This window comes from Crocodylus porosus, unplaced genomic scaffold (genome assembly GCF_001723895.1).
Source record: "Crocodylus porosus isolate Cpor-Errol unplaced genomic scaffold, CroPor_comp1, whole genome shotgun sequence".
NCBI lineage: Eukaryota > Metazoa > Chordata > Crocodylia > Crocodylidae > Crocodylus > Crocodylus porosus.
In genome coordinates, this window is record NW_017728903.1 from 136,350 (window position 1) to 159,221 (window position 22,872).

At 53.9% G+C, this 22,872-nt stretch overlaps 3 protein-coding genes across 4 annotated transcripts in view; 2 read left to right on the forward strand and 1 right to left on the reverse strand.

Moving 5' to 3' along the window:
• LOC109324667 (LIM homeobox transcription factor 1-alpha-like) overlaps positions 1-13,474 on the forward strand; it is a 34,349-nt gene extending 20,875 nt beyond the window's left edge. The window contains exons 4-9 of the mRNA XM_019556696.1: positions 8,370-8,602; positions 9,025-9,182; positions 9,577-9,654; positions 10,104-10,236; positions 10,742-10,900; positions 11,619-13,474. Of these exons, the coding sequence (XP_019412241.1) occupies positions 8,370-8,602; positions 9,025-9,182; positions 9,577-9,654; positions 10,104-10,236; positions 10,742-10,900; positions 11,619-11,773 (916 nt within the window). The 3' untranslated portion in view covers positions 11,774-13,474. The remainder of the gene's footprint in view (positions 1-8,369; positions 8,603-9,024; positions 9,183-9,576; positions 9,655-10,103; positions 10,237-10,741; positions 10,901-11,618) is intronic.
• Positions 13,475-18,193: 4,719 nt separating this feature from the next.
• Positions 18,194-20,256, reverse strand: CHCHD5 (coiled-coil-helix-coiled-coil-helix domain containing 5). Of its 2 annotated transcripts, XM_019556700.1 has the most exons (4): positions 20,151-20,256; positions 19,926-20,066; positions 19,090-19,242; positions 18,194-18,624 (listed from the first exon to the last, which is right to left on the reverse strand). In XM_019556700.1, the coding sequence occupies exons 1-3, from the start codon at positions 20,207-20,209 to the stop codon at positions 19,092-19,094; spliced, it is 351 nt and encodes a 116-aa protein (XP_019412245.1). In that variant the 5' UTR covers positions 20,210-20,256; the 3' UTR covers positions 18,194-18,624; positions 19,090-19,091. The 2 variants fall into 2 exon arrangements, with proteins under 2 accessions (XP_019412245.1, XP_019412244.1); XM_019556699.1 differs by lacking the exon at positions 20,151-20,256 and having other exon boundaries at positions 19,926-20,144.
• A 127-nt stretch (positions 20,257-20,383) lies between these two features.
• ATP13A1 (ATPase 13A1) overlaps positions 20,384-22,872 on the forward strand; it is a 25,781-nt gene continuing 23,292 nt past the window's right edge. The window contains exon 1 of the mRNA XM_019556697.1: positions 20,384-20,759. Within this exon, the coding sequence (XP_019412242.1) occupies positions 20,436-20,759 (324 nt within the window). The 5' untranslated portion in view covers positions 20,384-20,435. The remainder of the gene's footprint in view (positions 20,760-22,872) is intronic.

The following is a 22,872-nucleotide window of genomic DNA, read 5'->3' on the forward strand; positions in this document are numbered from 1 at the left end:
GCTTTACTATAATGTCAAGCCCAAAAGCATGAAACAAAATCATATGTTGTCTCCATTTAAAATGTTGACATTTTCAGTCATGGTCATTTCCACTTGGAAAATGTTTGGAAAGTTTCTGTTTGTTTCCTGATCATTCCTGATATTTCAGCCTTTCCTACTGGGCACAGCAAGTGCTTTCAGCCTGCTGGGATTTCCTGCAAAAGGATGAGTTTGTTTTTCAAACAGGTCCTCTGAGTGTTAGGCTAAGACCCAGAGATTCACATGCCCATATCATACCCTCCACCCACCTCTTGCAACACTGCAGAGCTTGTGGAAAGTGCCATTAAGTACCTTATACTAGAGTGAAGAAGGACTGTGTCAGGCAGGGCAGTGAGGAATCCAGTCTCAGGAGGATGTGTGAGCACTCTGTGCTTGTGAGGTAGTTGGGTCTCAGTGTGTAGGTATCCCCATCTTGAAGCCCCCACTACATCTAGCTGTTGCTGGGTGCTGAGCTTGTCAGAAAGCCAGGCCCTCTTGTCCCTTCTCTGCTGCTTTAATTCAAGTTCACTGACTTGAGTCTGCCCAGGGAGCTAGTCTGGGATACCTGATTCATTCCCCTTGTGACTGCTCCTATTCTGGAATAAGAGTGTATTGCTTGGAGTTTCTGATTCCCACCCAGCTTTAGCCCCCTCCACCCACCTCAGTCCAAGTTCTCTTCCCCTGTGCAGGCAAGCTGTGGTCTCACTCCCCTGCGATGAATTCATTCAGGGGAGTGAGACCCTGAAGGGGATAGCATAATCATATTGAGCCCTTGTTCTTCCTGAACCTGGGCCGGCACTGTGGCTGCTGTAGCTCAGAGACATATACAGCCAGTCCCGTCACCACTGCCATAGTAAGTAGGCAAGTTGGTATTATCACCTTTGCTGTACAGAGGAGAAAACGGAGTCACAGAGGGGGTTGTGGCTGCAGGGAGCTTGGTGTTAGCATGTGACTGTACTAACTCCACGCATGTAGCATCGCTCAGAGTGTTCGCTGGGTCTGGAGCTCCAGTGCTCTGCCCTCATGATATTGTGCCCTTCCATGCAAAGTTCTGCCCGTGGCAGCATCCACTTATTTTGCATGGGGAAGTAACTGTTCCAGGTGCAGGGCAGGAGGGAGCCAGGTCCCTGGCTAGCCTGGGCTTGTGTGGCTCCTGCATCAAGGACTCCATGATGCATAGGGCAAGACTCCCTGCCCTGAGCAGATTCCAGCACAGGTCAGAGCTGCCTGGGAATGGATCCCACCATACAGCAGTGAGTGCTGTGGTGGTTGCGTCCACTGCAGAGGACAGGAAGAGGACAGGCCAGCTTTCCAGCATCATTAGCTTTGGATTCAGTTGGACAGTGGAACAAATCACTGGACTTGTAGGTGTGTCCCTTGTAGCTCAGGTAAGACCAGTAGGATGTGGAGAGGCAGGTGGATGGACAGAAAGGCAGCTCTGCTCTGCCCAAGTGGGGGTTTATATGGAAGGGACTGTTTGCAGCCAGAGAGAAGATGAGTGATTTAAAAACAAACGTAAGCATTTCAGCAGCTCCCTGCTGCAGAGCCCAGCACCCCGTTTGTCTGAGATGCCAGTTGGAAAGGAGATGGTGCTGGGCCCAGTTTGTCCCAGGCTGTTCCCCGCAGCCCTGCTACTGAGGCCTGACCTCACTGGGAATCTGTAGGTGACCAGGAGCCTGAGATCCCAGGTTCATCACTGTCCCTGGCTAATGGCACCATGACCACCATGTCCTGGCAGCAGACACTGCCCTCCAGTCCAGGTAGCTCACCTGCACCTCATCACCGGGGGCCTCTCTGTCTGTAACACTCCAGTAAACCAATGGGGTTCGGAAACAGTTCTCTCACTGAGCCTCTTTTTCCACCTCTGGTTTGCACAGAGAAGACTGGGCATGGAGTGGGGGCCCCGCCAACCCTCCTCTGCCAAAGGCAGCCCCCACCCTGCCACCTGCCAGGAACACTCCCCGCAGTGCAGCCCCTTGCTGGTGACACCCAGAGAAAACACATTTTTTTGTTAGCATTCAGCAGCGATATGACAGGAGCCCTATGAATTCTGGGAGATTTTAATAAAGAAGACAGGCCTGTGAAATTTAATAAAAGAGTTCATCAGATTATATGGTGATGGCTCCGTGCCACAGAACTGGCAGTAATATCCTCACAGTGGGGGGTTTAACCCCTTGAGGGACAGAGCGGCAGCACTGTATTAAATCTTTCAGTAGCATTTCACTCGTGGCACTTCAATATTTATGAATCTCGGCGGCTTCGGGAACCTCGCCGGGTGTTTTGTTTGTTGTTCGTTTTTTTATTTAAGCGCTGGTCCCCATCCCCGACGTTAATGGCTTGAGTCCCAGGTGCTAAGAGCAAGGTTATAACAATTATCCTCTTCTGAACCAGCCTGGAGGATGGGGCAGGGTCCAGCCACTCAGAGCTGTGCTGGTGAGTTGCAGGCCTGGTGCTGCCATGCTTGAGCGCCCTCAAACAAAGCAGTGCTCATGGGTGGTTGAGGGGACTAAGCAAACATCTTCCCTGTCTGCCATCTCAGCCCTGAAGTTCATTGTGTCCCTCTCCTGCCTATAGTGAAAATGTGTGACATCTGCTTTAAAGATCTGAAGTGCCAGGAGCGACAGTCAATCCCACTAGCTGGAGAAGTGCTGCATTGTTGTTAGCTTCTCCCAGGACTCATCATGGAGGTTTCTGTTCTGTGCTAGTCACATTCTTATGCTCCTTCCACCACCATCTCACCCAGGGCTGTCCAGCAGGGCATGAAGTGACATAACAAACAGCCGCTGCATGAAGTTATCTCCTTCCCGCCGCTCCTCGGGGGCAGGTTCTGCCCAGCATAGGGTGGGACTGTTGGGGGAAGTTTTGGTTTTTGAGGACTCTTTTTTTTCCAAGTGTGCACCCACCTCAATATTTATGCAAATTGAAGAAGCGTCTGGACATGGGAGGCAGTGATGTCCATGCCAGGCTTTGGTTTCCAGGGGGAGTGTGTTTCATGGTCCCCGGTCAGCCCACAAGAAGGGTCTGTCTCTGCTTCTGTTTCAGAAGAGTTTTTGATCAGGGTCTTTGTCTTAGAGATGCTCTGGGCCTGGTAGGTGACAAAATACTGCACATCAGTGATGATAAGGGCTGAAACCTTGAGCTTGGCTCTAAGGTGGAAAGTGGGCTTGAATGGCAGAGGAAGGTGCAATGGGATGCAAAAGCCAGTCTCTGTGGGTCAGCCGCCTTGGCTCTACACCACCAGTGCCAAGGCCTAGGGCCTGGCTGAGAGCGCCAGTTCCCCAGACACAAAGCAGGGAAGCCCGCTGCTGCTGGGTCTTTTCTGAGCAAGGCTGTAAAGCATCTTCTGTCAGAAAGCAGCTGCTTTCAGAGGCCTTTGTGGGCTTGAAGTGGAATGTGCTGGAGCCTAGCAGTTGCTACCAAGTGCTCTGCATGAGTTTATGGCACTACATGGGTCTGGAAACCCACGAGCATGAGCTCTGTTGTGTATTGTCACCATCTAGACAGCAGGTCTTAGCAGGCTTCATGCTCCACTTCCCTTTCTTGCAGAAGTGGCATCCAGCATCCTCATGGTGCAGAGGGCTCCTCACCCTGCAGTTCCCTCTTAGGTCTGACACCTTCTGCCAAAGATGGGAGTAACCTGATGGGCACACAGCAGCTCTCACCTGAGCTCCCCCATCCTGCCTGCTGCCTCTGCACCTAAGCCAAGCTCCATCCCAGGAGCTCACCAGTGTTCACAGCTTCAAGCATTAGTCACCCCCAAGGAAAAACTTCACCTTTCAGAGCAGATGAACAGGCAGCTCAGGTCTCTGGGGACTGGCTGGGCAAGCAGAAGGAGCTTCCCCGTGGCCTGGGAGCAAGGACCCGAGCCTGCCTGGCAACAGCATGAGATAAATTTGCTCAGCCAGGATCTTCTGCAGGTAGCAATGGCTCTGGGATCGCCAGGAGGAGGGGCCTGCTGCTCCAAAATGCCATCACTGAGAGAGTGGCAGCATTGTTAGCTGTGGCTGGTTGTCTGAGTGTTCCCAGCCATAGACAGTAGGCAAGTGCCCCTTCCCAGAGGCATTCACCAGGAAGTCCAGTGAATGCTTTGGAAGGAACAGGAGGGAGGTAACAACTCGTCTTCTCAAACTCTCATTGCTCCAGCCTCCGTGTTGCTGGCACCACTTGGAAACCAAGCAGAGGGGAATTTCGCCCTTAACCCCTCTCCCCCACCTCATATTGGTGAAGGGGGAATCTGCTATTGTCGCAGGAGTGAAATCAACTCCCAGGGATGAAAGGGTGCATTGTGTTTCCCCTCTGTATCCCACCCCTGCCCCCAGCTCCTTGCCCTGGCCTGAAATCTGGAAAGAGGCTTTACAAGTTCCACTTCAATATTTCAGACAGCGAGGATGGATTTCGCAGCTCAGCGCTAGGTAAACAGACCTCACTTAAGCCTGGACTGCTTCATTTTGACTAAACCCTAACTAAATAAGCCAACTTCATGAAGCACCGGCCTCCCAGCTTTCAAGGGTGCCTTGCTCCTTGCTTCATTAACACCTTTTAATCCTGTCAGGACAATCTCATATGCTCCAAATTACCCTTAGGCCTGGGTCAGGATTTTCCGTGCCAGCACAACTAGTCAGAGAAGTCCTCTAGAACTTGCCGCTCAGCGCACGGGGCTGCTGGGAGGGGCAGTGCCTGGGTCCTCTGTCTGCCTGCAGTCTTCTGCAGTGCGCTCTGCACAGTGAGCAGAGCCCCGGGTGCCAATGCGGCCAGCTCTGCAGGGTTGAACGGCTTTGTTGGCAGCCATGGTATTACCAGCTCAAGTCTGCTGGCGGCCGAAAGCCGGTGAAACCACAGCAAGCAGACGGAGCACAAGACAAACCCATTCATGTATTGGCCGAGGGGGTCTGAGCCACATCACATGTGGGTCATCATCATGGGAAGCTGCCTGCTGCCTGAGCCCAAAGGTGCATTTGAACCTCCATTCTAATGCTCCTGTCCCCCTGCCTGGGAAGCCGCGGGGCCAGGAAGTGTATGTTGCTGTCCAGGGATCCTCATGGGGCCAGCGTCAGTCATAGCAGGCAGCTCTGACCATCTGACACTGTTCTGCACCCTAGGACACAAAAAACCTGGTTGTGAAACCAGCAGGCATCATGATCAGCCTTGTTTACTGTCTGTCTCAGCAGTGAAGGGGCCGTGCAGTCTAACCTCGGTGTGGTGATCCTAGGAGAGGGGCGCGTGTGTTGGTAGAGGGGGTGCGAGGGTTTGGAAGCCCTTCATGATGCTTCTGTCTTTGGCACAGGGAGCTCCCAGGTGCCAGGGTGGCTAGCCCAGCACCTTTGCTGGTGCTAAGCAGCTAAGATCACCTCCAGCGCTGAACCTGGAACCCAGTTTGTGTCACCGTCTCCCCTCATGCGGTTTCCATGAGCCGATGTTTCCAGACATCGTGTCACCGTGCTCCCTTCGCAGCCTCCCATCTCCCCTTGCAACCCACTGGCGGCAATGGAGATGTATTCTGTTTCTATGGCAACCCAAACAATATTACCTTGACTTAAACGGATTCGGGCGATATTAAAACCAGCCTCTTTAGGAATTCCTGGTGTTGCCGGGGCTGAGAATTTTAATTTTGTGTAATGCGAGCTGACACCGTGTTTATGAGCTGCTTGCTGAATGTTTTCTTCAATTAGTACAAAGCAGCACGGATTTGTTTTCGGGGCTTAGCTGGGAGACAGAGGGTGCGGGGCTTGTGGTGCCAAGGCGTTATTGAGTTAGGTCGCAGCATCCTTCTCTGGGCAGCATCCGAGAAGCCCTTCCAGGAGCAATCCAGGCAAGATCGCTGGCTTATGACAGGGTGCTTTAACAACACTTGCCAACCTCCTTGTCCAGAGCAGGAGGATAAACGGGCTAGCTGGCCTGTGGACAAGCAGGCCTCTTTTGCCAGCTTGGACGTGCCTCAGGCACTGTCTCCAGATCTTCTATCGAGTCCTGTGACTCATAGGCCCAGGAGGGAGAGGTGTCCCATTCATGCCAGCTACAGTCTTGCTTCTTGCTCTGACCCAGCCAGGATAGCCCAGGACACTACCAGGCCAGTGCCTTGGCCAGAGATGCCCACCTTCCTGATACTTCTGCTTCCAGTTTTATGCCTCTGTTCTGTAGCCCAAAGCCACAGGCTGGGCCCGGTGAGAAGTTCCCAGGTTTGAGGACACAGGTGGCTGCAGCCACTGCTTCCAGGAGCAGGAACCAGCTGAGACCTGCCGTCAACTTGAACTGGTCAAAGCATCTTCATTCTGGGTAGATCACGACTTAAGTGCATCACGGGGAAAAATTAACCTAGCCTATCATCTGGTGGTTGATTCTCTGTGGCCAGGATGGTCCAAACATGCGGATTGGAAGCCAGGAGTGCAGACACCTGCAGGGACATGTGCTCTGGCTTCCTGTACTTGCTATGATTCACTCTAACCACTCTGTAGTAAATGAAAGCTCCACCAGGTCCAGTGCCTGGCACTGGAATGAGAGAGGTGTGAGTGGGAAGTCAGTCATTAGCTGGGAATTAGCCATTAGTCTTTGAATTCTCCACTGTGTGGAGTCTTTGCAAGGCCACCTGACTTGTCCTAGGAGAGATGCTTCAGCCTTTTGGCAGGGAGTTGGTCAATGCTGGAATCCCACACCGGGGAGGTCAGACTGGGTGATTGCTGTGTAAACTCTGGGTCTTTGGGTAGGAATATAAATAATCCCTGACTCAGCAGCAAGGCATAGGCCTATAACTGAGTCCAGGTAATGGAAGGGACTGTGCTTTCCTTTCCCCTCTTTGTTGTAGTGCTGGGTGTCAGTGTCAGGCTAAGGGCACAGATTCACCATGACTCACCTTGAAGGTCTGTGCAACGAACTCAGACTAAGGGAAGTGGGCGTGAGGATGAATCTGAGTTTGAAATACCTGATTCCATGATTGCAGCATCCTTTACACTAAGCCTTTTCCATCTCAGACTCTATTAAAAATAAAACATGAATTGCAAAAAGACAAAGAGAGGGGAGAGCCCGAGAAAGACAGAGAGACATGCACGCACACATGCATGCATACAGAAGAGGGGTGAGAGATCCCACGCGACTCCAGTTGGAATGTCCCAGGCACTAGAGGCGGGAGCCATTGCTCCAGCACAAATCCACGGTGGTATTTGGAAGGGATGAGCCCTCCCCTGTAATCCTCTTCATCCCGCTCTGCAGAGTTTGCCAGGAGGATTAACCCAGTCTTGTTCTCAATCCCAGTTTATGAGTTCCCTGCTGGTGGGGAAGATCCTGTGTGTTTAAACAACAGCCTAATTAATCCCCATTTTATTACTTTCTCTTGTCAAGTGGCTAAATAGAAGCTGTCAGCCGGCAGCCACCGTGCTCACATTTGTTTAGATCCCAAATTACTTCATCAGAACCATCTGCTGTGAATGCAGGGCGCTCAGCAAATGTGGGTTTCTCTCTCTGGATGCTGTCTGGGGCACATACAGCCTCTCCCCTGTGGCTTTCTCTGCCAGGAGACTGTTCAGCCCTTGGGGACTTGGTCATTAGAGTAGTTTAGTGGTCTGGGAGGAAGCCTGGCTGGCTGGGCATGCTCTTGGTTCTGTGCCCAGAAAAGTGCTGCCCCATCTAGGAGAGAAACCCAGGGCTCTAAGCTACTGGTGGGGCAGGCCCTGTTCCTCACAGGAACCACAGAAACTGGGAGGGAACCAAGAGAAAGGCAGCACAGGGCAGGGGCAGCAGTGACCTGAGCTAAAGACCAGCTGCAGTCCCAGAACAGCGTGTGTTGTTCAGGTGGACATCCATGGGGGTAGCATCTTAAACTCCATTTCATCTTGGCACACTGGGGCTGTCAGTGGTCCTGTTCCCCCTTCCAGTCCCAAAGCCCCAGGGCAGTTCGTTTTCTGTCTCCCCTGCCTTGCTTTGGGCCACCATGCTCAGCTCAGTTGTGGGAGCCTTCCCCAGTCCGCTGGGAACCTTGACGCCCTACATCTGCCCTAGCTGCCAACTTCGATGCTGATGCTGTGCTGTGGGAATGCCAGCTTGGGGTAGGGGGAGCACCCATTACCCCTCCATGCCTGATGCATTGCCCTGGCCATGGTGGCTCCTGCCCCCTACCCCACAGCCAGAACCCTTCCCCTGCCCCACTTTCACCCACCAACCTCAGTTCCAGTACCCTCCATGCCCGAACAGAGCCCCAGGCCAATCCCTTGCTGAGCCTCTACCAGCCCCAGTGCCTTCTAAGCCTAGTCTCTACCCCCTTCCCCATGCCACCTGAGCCTCCCTTCTCCTATGCCTACCCCTACCCCATCCCAAGTCCCAACTCTGTTGTCTGATGGCCTGTTTCTTCCCTGGCTGTGCAGGCTGTTCCAGACGAAATGCAGCAGCTGCCTGAAGGCGATCGCCCCATCCGAGTTCATCATGCGGGTGCTGGAAAATGTCTACCATGTCCACTGCTTCTACTGCTGCGAGTGCGAGCGGCGCCTGCAGCGTGGGGACGAGTTCGTGCTCAAGGAGGGGCAGCTGCTATGCCGCAGTGACTACGAGAAGGAGAAGGAGATGCTGAGCGCCATCAGCCCTGCACCCACTGAGTCTGGTGAGGGGGCTGGGCAGGGCAGAGCAGGCAGGGGCATGGGCATGGGCAAGGGAAGGGGCTGTGTGTCAGGAGACATGAGCAAGGCAGGAACTGCCGAGGGCTTAAGTGCTTCATCTGTCCTTCTTCTAAAGCATCCTTCCCCAGGGTGCTGAGACAGGAGAAAGAGCTGGGGCTTAAGTCTGAGTGGTGAGGAATGGGAAGGGGAGTGAGCCAGCTGGGCCTCAATCCTGTCTAGGCAGAGGAGGAATTCCAGGTTAGAAATGGACAGCTCTGTGCAAAGAGCAGTCATGATTATGGCCTTTGCTGCATCTGGGGGGATCCAGTGCCCATGCAGCTCCTGGCTTCACAGGCCCAGGAACGGAGCCAGGAAGGCTGCGGCCTGGCCAAGCTGGGGCAGTAACTGCGACTGCTTCCCCATGCAGTGAAAAGCGAGGATGAGGATGGCAGCCACCCGCATGGCAAAGGCGGTGATGAAGGCAAGGACCACAAGCGCTCCAAGCGCCCACGCACCATCCTCACCACCCAGCAGCGACGAGCGTTTAAAGCCTCCTTTGAGGTCTCCTCTAAGCCCTGCAGAAAGGTACAAGGATCAGAGACACCTTCTCCTCCATTCCAGGCATGGCCTGCAGCCCAGAGTTTGTGCTGGGAGGGCCCTCACACTGCTCTCCTTGTGGCCAGATGGCACCAGGCCTCATGTCCTCTCTGCCTGGTACCTGGGGATGAGACACTCAGCCATGCTGCCTGAAGGGTCCAGGGCAGGGCCTGGGGAGCTTTGCTCTGGAGGGAGCTACCAAGTCCCCTTGGGACAGGGTGTGGGCTGAGTGGCAACACAGCACCTCAACAACAGCGATGTGCCAAGACTCTGGGCTCATCACATGTGGAAACAAACCTGTCATGAGGGAGTTTTCCTGGGCCAGACCCTTTTCAATGTAACCAGGTCTTGACCTGAATTCTCCTCCCTCTCTGGCTGATAGGTGAGAGAGACCCTCGCGGCTGAGACCGGCCTGACCGTCCGAGTAGTGCAAGTCTGGTTTCAGAATCAGAGAGCCAAGGTGAGTGGTGCCTGCCCCCGTCCCACTCGGCATGTGCTGTACAGGAGTCAAGGACAGGGAACAGCCCCACTGCTCAGAACTGGAGAAGCAGTGACAGGCAGCTCCCCCCCTGGAGGGGCCAGGGATCTTCAGGAGGTTGTTCCAAATGCCTAATTCTTTGTTTTCTACTGTTCTCTTCCACTGGGTGAAATCTCAACATGATCCCCTGGGGGGGGGGGGGGGAAAGAAGCATTGTCCCACTTTCTCCCTTTCCCAACCTATAACGTCTCAGATGTCCCACTTGGAACGAGTGACAAAGTAAAAACAGGAGATAATTGTAGCTGGAAACTAAAAGATGATTTCCTGGGACGATTTCCTTTGAAAGACCCTCCTGAAGGCAGCAGAAAAAAACACAAATCATTTGTGACTCACCCCCATTCTTGCTGGGAAATTCCCACTGCTTTTTGCAGATGAAGAAGATTGCACGCAGGCAGCAGCAACAGCAGCAGCAGCAGCAGGAGCAGGACCAGCTGGGCAATCCGCGCTTGGGGACAGGCCGTGGCACAGGCCGCAGCAGCCGGCAGAGCAACGATGACAGCGAAGGTGAGGATGGGTGGGAAGCCTACAGGAGGGGCCAGACTGGTGTCCCCAGGCCTGTGAAGAGAGAGGGGAACCTCAGCCTGGCAGCACTGGAGCAAGGCTGCAGGCTAGCACAGAGGGCAGCCTAGTGTATATAGGTCTAGGGGACGCAGGGAAGGGGTCAGTTATCATTGCAGAATGACCTCTGCACTGTATGTTTGAGGTCATCTGCTTCTGACCAGACAACAGGGGCTCAACTCTTGCCAGCAGGTGAATTAAGATTTCTGCCCGCTTACCTGCTAAACAACACATCTGCTGTTAACCCAGAGCAGCAGAGACACCGTCCCCTCCTGCTTCTCCTGGCAGATGGTGCTGCCTTTGACTGCCTGCTTGCACAGCTCCTGATGGGAGTCCCTGGGGATACCCACAGCATCCTGGGTATATAGCTGTAGTGCTGAATGCAAAGGGCAAAGCCCATCATCACATGTCCCGTCCGCTTCTTCATCCTGTTCCCTTGATTGCTCGTTAGATGGCGCAAGTGTTCACGGACTAGACGGGCTCATGGTCCCCTATCCCCGGATCCCCCAGCAGCAGCTGCTGCCCCTGGATCAGAACAGCTACAGCACAGACTTATACAGACAAGGGCTCACGCCGCCCCAGCTGCCAGGAGACCATCTACATCCCTATGGTAAGGGGCCGGCCAGGAGGCTGGTGCGGCTGTGGCAAAGCTGCATCTGATGCCTGCCAGCCAGAGCTGGCAGCAGGAAGAAATGCCAGGCAAGCTGCTGTGGTTTGGCAGGGCAGTGGGCTGGGACAGTGGTGCTGTGGGTCTCATGTGTGCATCATTTAGAGTTGTGCTGAGGGCCTCCTGGGATACAGGTCCAGGAAGTGGAGCTGGTCATGCCCATCACCCTGGTGTGGTGCTGTCCATTCCAAGGCTAGGATGATGTAGTTGGGACTGGTCCTGCTTTGAGCAGGAGGTTGGACTAGATGACCTCCTTAGGTCCCTTCCAGCCCTCATTTTCTATTATTCTACATGGGGTGAAATGCACAGGCAGCCTGAGGTTGGGGTGTTCTGTCACTGGGCAGTACATGCTGCAAAGCTGAGGAACCCCATGCCCCTAGGCTTGACTCATGGCCCCTCACTCTGATCAGGGCACAACACAGGACATGGGGACCTCATGTGTGACAGCTATTCCTTGCATTACAGCTGGGAGTAGGTTTTGAGGGTTTTGCACTGGGCCCTAATCCATGTGAGGCGAGCTGCACCCAGCCTGAGCAGTGGCCCAGTTCCTGTTCCCCCTCATTCTGTGTGCCACAAGCCAGTGGGGGGCAGTCCTGCAGCCCTAGCCACCTGGGCAGGCATTGGCCCCTCCTTCACTTTGCTCCCTCCCTCCCTCCCCCAGATTCAGAAGGCGTTTTCCATGACATGGACAGTGACAGCATCGGCCACTTGGGCGACTGCCTGCTGTCGACGGCCGAGGCCAGCCTCCTCCAGGCGCGCGTGGGGAACCCCATTGACCGGCTCTACTCCATGCAGAGCTCCTACTTCACCTCCTGACCGCGGAGCAGCTCCTGGCACCCGTGTGCGTCTCGGACCAAGGCTGCTCTGATTTCAGGTGGCGGGGTGGGGGTGGGGGCAGGAAAGACAAAGCAGAGCCCTGCAGAGGAGTTCCCTGAACCCTGCACGGTGCAAGGAGGCGACTGGGTTTCCAAGCATGTGAGCACTAATTCAGGGGCATCTGCAGCAGCCTGGAGGACTTCTCTGCATCGCCTCTCTCCTCCCTTTCTCTCGTGCCACGTAGATGGATGGTACAATGTTGTTTAGCTGTAACCGTAGCAGTTGTCAAGTGTTTAAGCATCTGAGCATCATGTCCTTCAAAGACTGGCCTGGTTGCCCAGACGTGTCCTTGGAAGCAGCCATCTCCTCTGTCCTGCCACCCCTGTTGGTTCAAACCCCAACACTGATAGACCTTGGCAGCACCCTTGTGGCCTGGTGCCTGGGATTCCATTCAGGCAGACCAAAGACTTGGGATGACTGACTTACACCACTGTCATTTTGGAGGCTGCCTTCATGGGCCCATGTCAGTTGGCACAGGAGGCATTTCAGTGACTGGGAGGAATGCGGGACAGGCCGCATGGAAAGAAAGCTCTGTGCTTAGGGGTCCATCCATCTCCGTGAACAAGGGTAGACTCATCTCCTGGTACTACGTAATGATGCTGGGGCTGCCATGCCTGAAAGGAGCATCTCTGTGGTCCATCTGCCTGGAGGCCGTCTTTGCCACAGGCTTCACCCCGTCCCTTTCTAGGTGGTGAAAACTTGTAAAACAGCAGTCACCAGCATGCACAGCCTGATTCCCAGAGCAGCAGACCCAGCGGGGAGGGTTGTGCTGCAGCTGCCAGGGAGCTGGGCGTGCTGATGTCTGGGTACGTGGCGTCTTGGTTCCAAAGCCACCCAGCCTAGTTTCACCGATGCATAAAACACTCCTCCATGAGGAAGAAGTCACTGAAGGCTGTCCCTGCCACAGATCTGAGGGAAGCCACCCAAGCACATCAACAACCCAGAACCGTAGGAGACCCGCTGCTAGTTCCCTTTGCTATGCCAGGAATTCCCCATCTTCTCAAGGAGCTCATGGAGGCAGCCTGTGACCAGGGATGCAGAACTACAGCTCTTACACAGCTCACACTCCCATTGCTTGTCCATGAATGAAGCTGTACAAACATCCCACAGTGACCAGCAGCTGCCTGCTCACTCATTTACAAAGCCAGACTCTATATAAACCATCCCTTGGTCCCAGTGTCAGATGGTTTTTTTCCCTTAAGGCAACTCTGTAAATAGGTGATAAACACTTTGTTGTTTCTTTTAGGGGGAGAATCCTGTCCCGGGGAACTGGCACCGTGTGAGTTACCTCCATCTGAGCAGGCCAGTTCTAAAGGAAGGTTTTACCCATCCACTCCACACCCCATGGCTGCCGTTCCCACCTCTGCCATGTGTCTGTCCACCCATAAGAAACGAGACTGAAACCTCCCAGAGCTGCGTGTTTGTTTCTTTTGGTGGCTTTTTGCACTAGAGATGGTCTCAGTTTAGATTGTTTTGAGAGAATGTTTCAGTGAACCCTGTGCCGATGTGTGTGTTTCCTCCAAACACTGGAACCAACTTCACCCACAGAAATCCCGCCCTCGTGCTCATTGTGACCCAGTGCTGTGATGTGCCAGTGGTTTTGCATGCACATTTGGAAATAAAAGCAAACTTAAAGCTGAAGTCTAAAGGCTGCCTGAGCACAGTCGGACAATCCACGCCCTCACTTAGCTCAGGAAAGATCTGAGCCATATACAAACATATAATTTATGTGGGTGAGCGTGTAAATAACTAGGCTAGACATGGAACCAGCAGTGCTAGGTAGTCCACTGAAACTGCATGACTTAACGAGCTTAAGAACCAATGCTTAGATTCACTTGCCATAACTAAGGAAGGAGACTGCTGCCAATAAGGAGCCAGCAGGGTTGTTGCACCCAGGCACAGTTTCAGTTAGTGAGGAATCAGGAAGGCACTAGTTGGTCCCTAGCCACCAGAACAGCCCAGCAAGTCCTGCTGAAGCTCTGATCTCAGCATTGCTTTGATGCACAGAGATGCTGTTTAGCATCAGCAGTGTGGCCAGGTGCTGGGGCCCAGTGGCTGTAGACACATATGCTCCTGGTGTGTTTTGCTGTAGAAAACCCTGTGCTCTCATAGTGAGTCACTGTCAGGGCAGCCTCTGCTGCAAATGTGTTTCTGTGGAGGAGAGTCCTAGGCCATGGAGTGGGCCAGCGAGCTCTCACTGTTCCTGTAGGCCAATGTGCCTGCCTCCATGGAAGCAGCTGCTAAGGCTGTAGTTTCAGAGCCAGGAATGGAGTCCATTGCAGCTGGCCCAGGGCTGCTTTCTCTTTCTCTCTGTAAAGGGGCAGGCTGGTGGGAGTGGTCTCCATCCAGACCAGAGGCAGGACCAGTTCTCTGGCCAGACAGGGCTGGCAAGATTCTTGCCCAGAGGCACAGCCTGTCTGCCCATTTGCTAGGAGCACTCTGCTCACAACTCTCTGATGCCCAGATATGTTTCTCTTCTGCATCTCTAGCAAAAACACTTTAAAGGAGTCAGCTGACCAGAAGACAAGAGCACTCTCCTCCATCCACCCAGCCTCCCTCATCCCTGGAAGTGACCCGATGTCAGCTGGAGGGGTGCCAAGTTAAGCAACTGTGTGTGTGAATGGAATGTGGTTCTGTGCTGTGCTTTGCCCTCTGCCACTGCCCGGTTCAGATCTGGGCCTGCCAGCAGCACTAAATCTCCCTTGGCAAGTGCCAACACCAAAGGAACATACTGATTTATGGCTCCTTTAAGTAAGAGAAGCAGAGTGGAAAACGAGAGCATTTTCTGGATGAAAAATTAAAGGGATACTTTTGTTAGTTCCTCATTCTGGGCTCATGTGTAATTCGCTGTATTGGTTTGCAAGTTCCGCTTGAGAGGAAACAAGCCTGAAACCAAAGTCAAAGCAACAGGCTGCAAAATTGCCAGCACGCTTCAGTTTCTATTTGGAGGTGTCTGCACCAAAAGGAAACAGAAAAACAGAGCAAGGAATTTGCTGGAAGAATGGTCCCTGGCTTCCCCTCACCTCAGGACCTTAACACCTTTTATGGACATTAATTAATTGACCCTTGCTATTTCTACACTACTTTCCATTTTAAAGATGAACAAAGCAGGGCACAAAGGGCAAAGGTCATGCAGTCAGCCAGAGGCAGAGCTGGGAGCAGAACCCAGGAGTCCTGGTACCTGGAGTTGTGACTGCCTAGCTCAAAGGGAGAATGCTGCACTGTAATAAACCCAGAGCAAGAATGTGTGAGACCGGTCTGTGATGAACCTGGGATTTCTCCAAAGGACTTCAAAATGGGGCTTCCGGACACCTACCCCAGGATTCTAGAGTTCAAGAGTCTAGTGTTGGTCTCTCCTCTGCTCACGATGAGGATGGGAGTGCCCATCTACCAGCCGCCTGCTCAAATCCATTTTCTTACAGCTCTCACCATGGGAAACAGACTTATCCGCTTATTGATTTGAGCCATTTGGGATTAATTTAGCTGAATCTCTCTGCAGCCTTTGGAGACAGAACAGAATATACAGGTTTGATTGACTGCCTGAGGACTCTTTCCCAGCTCTGCCTTGCATTGGTGCCTGCTTTCACTTTAACAGCTTCCTGGGGTTGTTTCTCGGGGGGTGGTGATTCTCACCTGACCCAAGATGCACTTGGTGGCAAGCCCAACACTTGGTCCTGGCCCACATGTTCCTTTGCTGGCTCTGCCAGGTCATTCTGCAGTGGGTCCTCACTGTCCTAAGGCCCAGAAGCAGAGATGGACTCGTCTAGGGTTTCTAATGTTTCTGATTCTAAGAGGCTTCCACTGCCCCCTTGTGCCTTTTGGGAACCACCTTTTTTTCTATCAAATCCTTTCTGTGAGAGGATTAAAAACAACTGGATCTAGCAATGCAAGCTTTGCAGCATCACATCTGAGAACATCTGTCCAGTCCATTGTGGCCAGTACCTTGTGCTCCAGAGCACTTGCTGGCCATCGCATCCTTTCTGGCTTGTTTCTAGCTGCTCACTTGTGTGCCTGGCTTGCTTTGATCCACCAGCAATTCCCTTCCATTACTTCCCCATGCCAGCAACTGCTGCAGTTGGCACCAAGGCTTTAGTTTAGCAGCAGGCTGACGGAAGCAGTTCAAACAACTGCAAAGGGAAAGGGAAATGGCCAAGAAACATGCTTCTTGCTGTTGCAAGACTGGAGGTCTTCCTGACACAGAGCCAGGCAGGGGCGAGATCAACTGACCATGCAGCACTGGCCAGAGACAAATGTTCCTCCTGGGCTCAGTAGCTGAGAAAACCAGGCAACTGCACATTCAACCCAAAGGGAAAGTGATGGCTGGTCTTGATGGGGCTAACTGCCCTGACTTTCCAGAAGAAACTTGACAATGCCACTGGTTGAAGTCATCAGGGAACTCAGCTTTGGCTGTGGTTGGTAATTCTGGGGATGATGATCCTTTTAAAAACTGCCCACCTCTGCAATTCTGCCCCGTGAGAGCAGGCCCCTTCCTAAGCCCTGCAGTGCACTGTTTCATCATACTTCCTACCCTAACTTGCGCATAATTGTTCTGGATCTGAAGCTGCCCTGCTCATCCCCCATAAGCAAAGTGATGGCATCACTTGTCAGGGTGTAGCTGATTGACTGAACTGACATCAGCAGTGAGCACATGGCAGCACAGAGATTAAAGTAATAGACCGAGCAAGTAATAATGGAATCGCTCAGGCTGCCGACTGGCAGGAGACATGGTTGGGCTTAACAGGGGCCCCAGCGCACCCTAAACATAATGAAAAACGGCTTTGCTGCTGACGAGCTGACATTTCAACACAAATTTCAACAGCATGTAAAGCACCTTCATTTCCACGTAACGGCCTCCTTAATAAAGCTCTGCCCACCACAGATATTTATGACTAATGGGACGCTGACTGCTATAAATAATCCCAAGGGATCAGCTAAAGATACCTCTCCTCTTTCTTGCTAGCAGTTGTATTGTCTTGCTGAGTTCGCAGCAAGGCAGAGCTGCCATCGCATCCCCCCCCAGCTTCCCTGGTTCTCTGGAGCTAGCCCTTTCCCTGGAAGCTGCTCCCAGAGTGCCTAAAGCAGGCAAGCTAGACAGTTCTCTACCTCCCTAAAACACACATTATTATAAATGACCACCCCTCAGCACTTGGATTACTTGCTACCCACATAAATACATCGCTACTGAAATGCAGCCACCTGTGCGGCCAGGCCAGCAGCCAGTAGAGCCCCAGAAAGCTGTACAACAGCACGGCCTGTCAGCTGTGCAAGTTGGGCTCTGCTAGGAGCTGGAACAGATGAACTTCAATCTGCCACCACCTCCCCAGAGGAGGGAACCTTTGCCAAGCTGGTCAGTTGGAGGGCAGTCGCCAAATATCATGGACTCAAAGGCAAATGCTTGGACACCTGCCTCTGCTGAAAGGTGGAAAAGGAATAATGTGTCCTGGGCAGGGAGCACAAATGAGCTAGGAACCAGGTGAGAGCCAGCCTGCCTTGCCCATGGAAGGCATGTAGGCCCTGTGTTAAAGAATGCTGTGAAGTTATGCTGGGGTTTAAGGCAAATGCTAGACTCCAGCTCTATAGGACACAGTATCCTCCTTTCCATGGGAGACCTGAAGCAGCACTTCTCTGGGCAGGGCTGAATCATGTGGGCCTGAGCCTGCTGCAGTTTTCAGGACTCTGGTAACACCAGCAGCCTGCAGAAGGTAAGTTCATAAGTTCCTAGTGTGTGCAGCTACAAAGCCCCACTTGGCCTTGGGAGGCAGAAACCATCACCCCAACCTGACATGATACAGAGATTTGCCCAAAACATGCAGCAGTGGCCAAAGACCTAAAAATAACCTGGAAGTCCTAAGGCCCAGTACCCTGTATAGCCCCTTGTACATTTCTCCGCATCTCCAGGTGGTTTCCTTTGCAATCTGAGGGACCTGCTTAACTCACTCATCGAGAAACAGTCAAGTGCTTCTGGGATCACTTTTAAGTCCCACCTAGACCGGAAACAACCTCTTTCCATCCCTACCATGTCCCTTCCACCCCCTTTGGGAATGCTGGTGCTCTACCTGCATTCAATGGTTGCTCTGTCATCTCCTTTCTAGCCAGGGGCTGTAAAGCACCTTGGAGCACTTGTTACTGGAGTCTCAGGTCTTCTGGCAACAGTGCTCCCTCTGCTGGCTCTAGAACAGAGCACACGCCAAGCTACATCAGCCCTTCAGTCAGGCTGCTCAGTCACCAGGCAATTTTAAAGTGAGACAGACCTGGGACCTGAACAGATCAGGATTCTCACTTCAGTGTTTGCTGGATTTCAGTACAGACAACCCCACCAAGCAGCTCTCAGGGATGATGGGAGGAAGCCAGGGTTGGCACTTTGGTCTTCAAGATGAATTTTTATTGGGGTGAAGGAACACCAGCCCTCAGTACTCCAGAATTGCACACAGAAGGCATAGACAGGACAAAGACCTAGTTTAGCCTTCAGTCTCCATGTCAGTGCAGAAGAGAGTTGGCCCTTTCCTGTCACTTTAATATAGTCTTCGCATAGATTATTGGTGAATTGCATTGTTCAGAACTCTGTCACCAGCACTGACAAGCAGCAGCATTTAAGGGCAGGCCAGGAAAACAGGTAAACCTGCAATGTTCTAGCATCCCAACGTGAATCCAGATTTCTTTGAAGGTGAGAAGCTGGCAGAAGTCATGGTGCAGGAACTTGCACATTCTGTTTTCAGGGAAGAACCACTGGAATGATGCTGCATGAGAGTTGATTGTCCACCCATTTTGGAGGTGAAGGTCCCGGGCAGTACCTACACAAAACAAAACATGAGAATGTGAAAACTGCCATTTACTGGGTCAGACCGTAGTCCATCTCACCCAGTCTCCTGTGTCACATAGTGGATGATGAAAGGGGAATGAACAGAGCGTGATCAGAATTTTTTCCCTCTTCCTCTCACACTTGCAACCTCCAACATTTAAGGTGCAGGAAGTTCAGAAAGAACTGGCACTCTGTTGGATGCAAAGCTACAGGTGCAAGATTGCCATATGGCACAAAGACAACGACATCTGCCGCACGGGAGGAGTTTCCACAGAGTTAATAATCTCTGCTCCAGCTTAGTCACGTTACATGTGGGGGAAGCATGTAAGTCCCTGTGAAAGAACTAGGCCTCCCTCTGGTTCTGGTGGAAAAGTGTCGCCACCACCCAAGCCACCACCCCCACACAACCCTTATCCTGCCCCTTGTTGCACTGACCAGGGAGACACCTGTCACTCACTCTTAAGTTGCCAGCTTCACCTGCTCGGCGCACAGTAGGAACTGGTTGACGTGTTCAGTGCAGTTCACCACAGCCGCCTGGTTCTCCGCCAGGCACTGCTCGAAGGCTGTGAAGGACTCCGCACACTCGTGGCGGATCTTCCTCACGATCGGGCTGCAACAGACCGTGCCCCTGCGCTGAGCTCTGCCCCGAGGCCTGGCTGGAGAACCCCCGCAGCCGACCAGAGTGAGCGCTGGAGCCAGCCCAGCCTGGTGGTGCCAGCCACCAGTCTGGGCTCGATGCTCAGCTCTGCCACAAGCTGGCTTGTGCAGCCCAGGGGCAAATCACGTGCTGCCTCTGTGCCCCCCATTTCCCGCCTTGTCTAAAAAAACAGTACTTCTGTCCCCCACCCTGACATCAGCTCTGGTGCAGGGACCACTGATCACTGGGGAAGGACCGGGCAGGACAGCAGGGATGTCACTGTGGGCTCCCTGCATTCATTGCAGGCCGGAGGGCTGACACGCTGGGAAGAGGAGGGGGGGAGGTGCATTAACACCTCTCAGCAAGTTCCTTGGACCCCAAAGCACTGCTGTGAGGGGCTGGACTGTCTGCCTACCCCTGCGCGCATGCCTCACCTCCATGTCTGCGCACACATGTACATTGCATGCAGGCCACACACTCACACTGCTCCAGTGCCCTGACGCGCACCTGTGTCCATGCACGCGCGCTCTCACACCCATGCGCCCACACGTGCACGCACACACTTCCGTGGCCACACGTGTCCGCACCCGCGCCCCGCTCCCGCGCGCACGCACGCACGTCCAGGCAGGCCCGCGCACGCGTTCCCCGGGGCTCACTGGGCCGCGGCGCACCGCGCCATGTCACGCCGGAGGTCGCTGCAGTCCTGCTGCCACGAGGCGGGGCGCGCGGCCACGCACTGTCCGTACAGGTCCATCTCGCGCCCGCAGTACCGCGCCGCCACCTCCAGCGCCGCCGCCCTGCGGGGAAACGGGGAGCGTGGGCTGAGGCCCGCATGGGCCGGGCCGGCCCCGCCCCGCATCGCGCCCCTGTCCCACGCTCACATGCCGCCGGTCCCTGCTGCAGCCGCCAGCCTGAGAGGCGGAAGCGTAGCAGGGCGCATGCGCCCGCTGTATCGCCATGGCAGCGGAGGCAGGCCACGCCGGCGTCGCCCCTGGTGTCATGGCGGCAGCTTCCTGCATATACGCGGTTGGGGAAAAGGTAGCGCTCCGGGGCCGGAGGCGGAAATGAGGTACAGCCTGGCGTTCTGTCCCAAGATGGCGGCTACAGGCCCCACACTCCCGGAAGCGGAAGCGGACACAGACGGTTTGTAGGCGGGCTCCCGGAAGATGGCGGCCGCCAGCCCGGCTCCGGGGCCCATGGATGAGCTGGTATCGGCGGTGACCCTGTACCGGCGGCGGCCGCGGCTCCTGCACGGCACAATCCTGCCCTTCGTGGCGGGGCTGTACCCGGCCTGGCTCTGGCTGTGGGGGCCGCGCGTCTGGGCCGCCTGGGCCGAGGCAGGGGAACCCGGCGCGGGGGAGCCTGAGGCGGAGCGCGCCCCGCCCGAGGCCGCGCTGCTCGCGCTCGCCGCCATCGGGGTCGCACACCTGCTCACCGCGCTCTCGGGGCTCTGGTCCGTGCACGCGCACTGCGCGCTCACCTGCGTCAGGGTACGTCACGGATTCGCCGCGTGGGGGAGGGTCAGGGTCAGGGGTCACCGTAACCAGGTCAAAGGTCGCCGCGTGGGAGATTTCCTTCCCAGTCCCTCCCCCTTTGCAGCGCCCCCTGATGGGTCCTGGCCGGAGGCGGCAGGCAGATCTCTTCCAGGGCAGCCCCCGACGGGGGTTACATCCCCCAAGCCCCTGGGCTGCTGCTGCCTGGGGCCTCGCAGTCCGGGGGCTCATACGGGCACCACAGGCATCACCACCCAGCCAGCAGCTGCCCCAAGCCTTTGCCCTGGTGCCTTCTTTCCAGTCGCTCTCCTCTCCCCACTCCAAGGGGAGGGGAAGCCACCTGCAAAGCAGGGCTGGTGGCTCAGCAACAGGCATTGCTTCCTTTCTCTGTCAGTGCTGCCACGTGGCAACAGCCTCTTCGCTGTGCAGAGCTTGGCCGAGGGTTTGGAGCAGGAAGCAGAACAGAGGGAAGGGCAGGGACGGAGCAAGGGGTCTCCAGCCCAGGAATGGGTTGAAGGGAGAGGCAAGCAGCTGGGCAGGCTAGACCCAGAGGCCCTATGTGACAGCTGTGTTGTCTGGGTTTGCCCTGCTGGCGGGTGCTGCAGGACTGAAGTCCTGGCTGCGAGTTAACCACTTGTTGGTGGCGGTGCTGACTGGTTTGCCTCTTTTTTGGTTGTTCCTTTAACTGTCTCCTTAGCTTTGTCTGAGAGAGAGTTATACATCCTCTGATGTAAACCATCTTGGCGGAAATTATCTTGTTTGCCTTGGTTAGCCAGGCTCTGAAATAGTTGGTGTTGCTGTGCAGCAGTTGCAGCTAGCTTGGCATTTATTTTGATTGAGAAGTCCCCCAGACAAAGGAGCCCCTCAAACTGATGGCCAAAACTGTGAGCTTGGCTCCTTGCATTTTTTTCCCAATGTCCTGACAGTGTTCCTGATTTGGCAGCTTGTGAGAGCCTTGGACTGCAAGCCATGATTGTTCATAGCCCTTGGTCTCTGTACATGGAATGGAATAGATTTATCTTTATTATTAACTGTAAAATTTGAAGCCTTGAACTGAAGGAGTTGAAAGTAGCAAATGGCAAGGGAGTGCGGAGGTTGATCTTGTGCCACAGAATAAAGATGAGATGAAAATGAGCAACAGAAAAATTAAGACTGATTGGGGAAAATGCTCTGACATCTGTCAGGCTGCAGAGTATTTCCATCGAGGTTGGAATTGAAGTGATATAATTTGGGATAAAGCCTTAAAGAAAAAGGTATTGGGAACATTTCTGCTTCAATGCAGGGGATAGGGCAAGATGAGTTCAAAGAGGCACATTCACATTTTATTTCTGTGCCCATCCAGGATGCAGCAGCAATGCTCAGGAAGGGTGAAGATTCCTCTGCCGTCTGTGCTTTGCCTTTGGGCTGTTCTGGATGTTTTTGTTAGATTGTTAGATGGTGGGGCAGTGGCAGATCAAATGACCTAAGCTCTGGGGTGACTGATGCACTTGGTCAGGAGGAGGGTTAAGTTGTTTGATTCTCTCTCTTCCCTTTTCCTTTTTTAAGATAAAAACCCCCCCTCCCTTTTTCCTCAAAAGCTGCTGGCACCTGTCAAGTTGTCTATAGGCTCCTCTCCACTGGTTTCACTGGGGTGTGAGTGAACTTTCACAGCCATATATATGTGCAGGATATTACTCCCGTGACCTTTGCTCACCGTGTCTAAGACATGGCAGGACAAAGCCTGATGATACTTCCGTGATTGGAAACAACGTTTTCATTTCTGATTTTCATAGTTTCTAGGGTCGGAAGGGACCTGAGCAGATCATCGAGTCCAACCCCCTGTCATGGCAGGAAAAAATACTGGGGTCAAACGACCCCAGCAAAATGTTCATCTAACCTCCTCTTAAAACCCCCAGAGTAGGAGCCAGCACCACTTCTCTTGGAAGTTGGTTCCAGACCCTAGCCGCTCTGACAGTGAAGTAGCGCCTCCTGATATCTAACCTAAACCTACCCTCTGCCAGCTTGTGACTGTTATTCCTGGTAGCTCCTGGCGGTGCTTGGGGGAACAGTGACTCCCCCAATGCCTGCTGATCCCCCCTGACTAGTTTATAACAGGCCACAAGATCCCCCC

What these genes read in the sequence shown, in the direction of transcription:
- CHCHD5 (XM_019556699.1), bottom strand. Translation starts at nt 20,128, where the DNA reads ATGCGGGGCGGGGCCGGCCCGGCCCATGCGGGCCTCAGCCCACGCTCC. An exon ending in GCGCGGTGCGCCGCGGCCCA is followed by an intron (nt 19,243 to 19,925) that starts GTGAGCCCCGGG and finishes GGTCTGTTGCAG; the next exon opens with CCCGATCGTGAGGAAGATCC.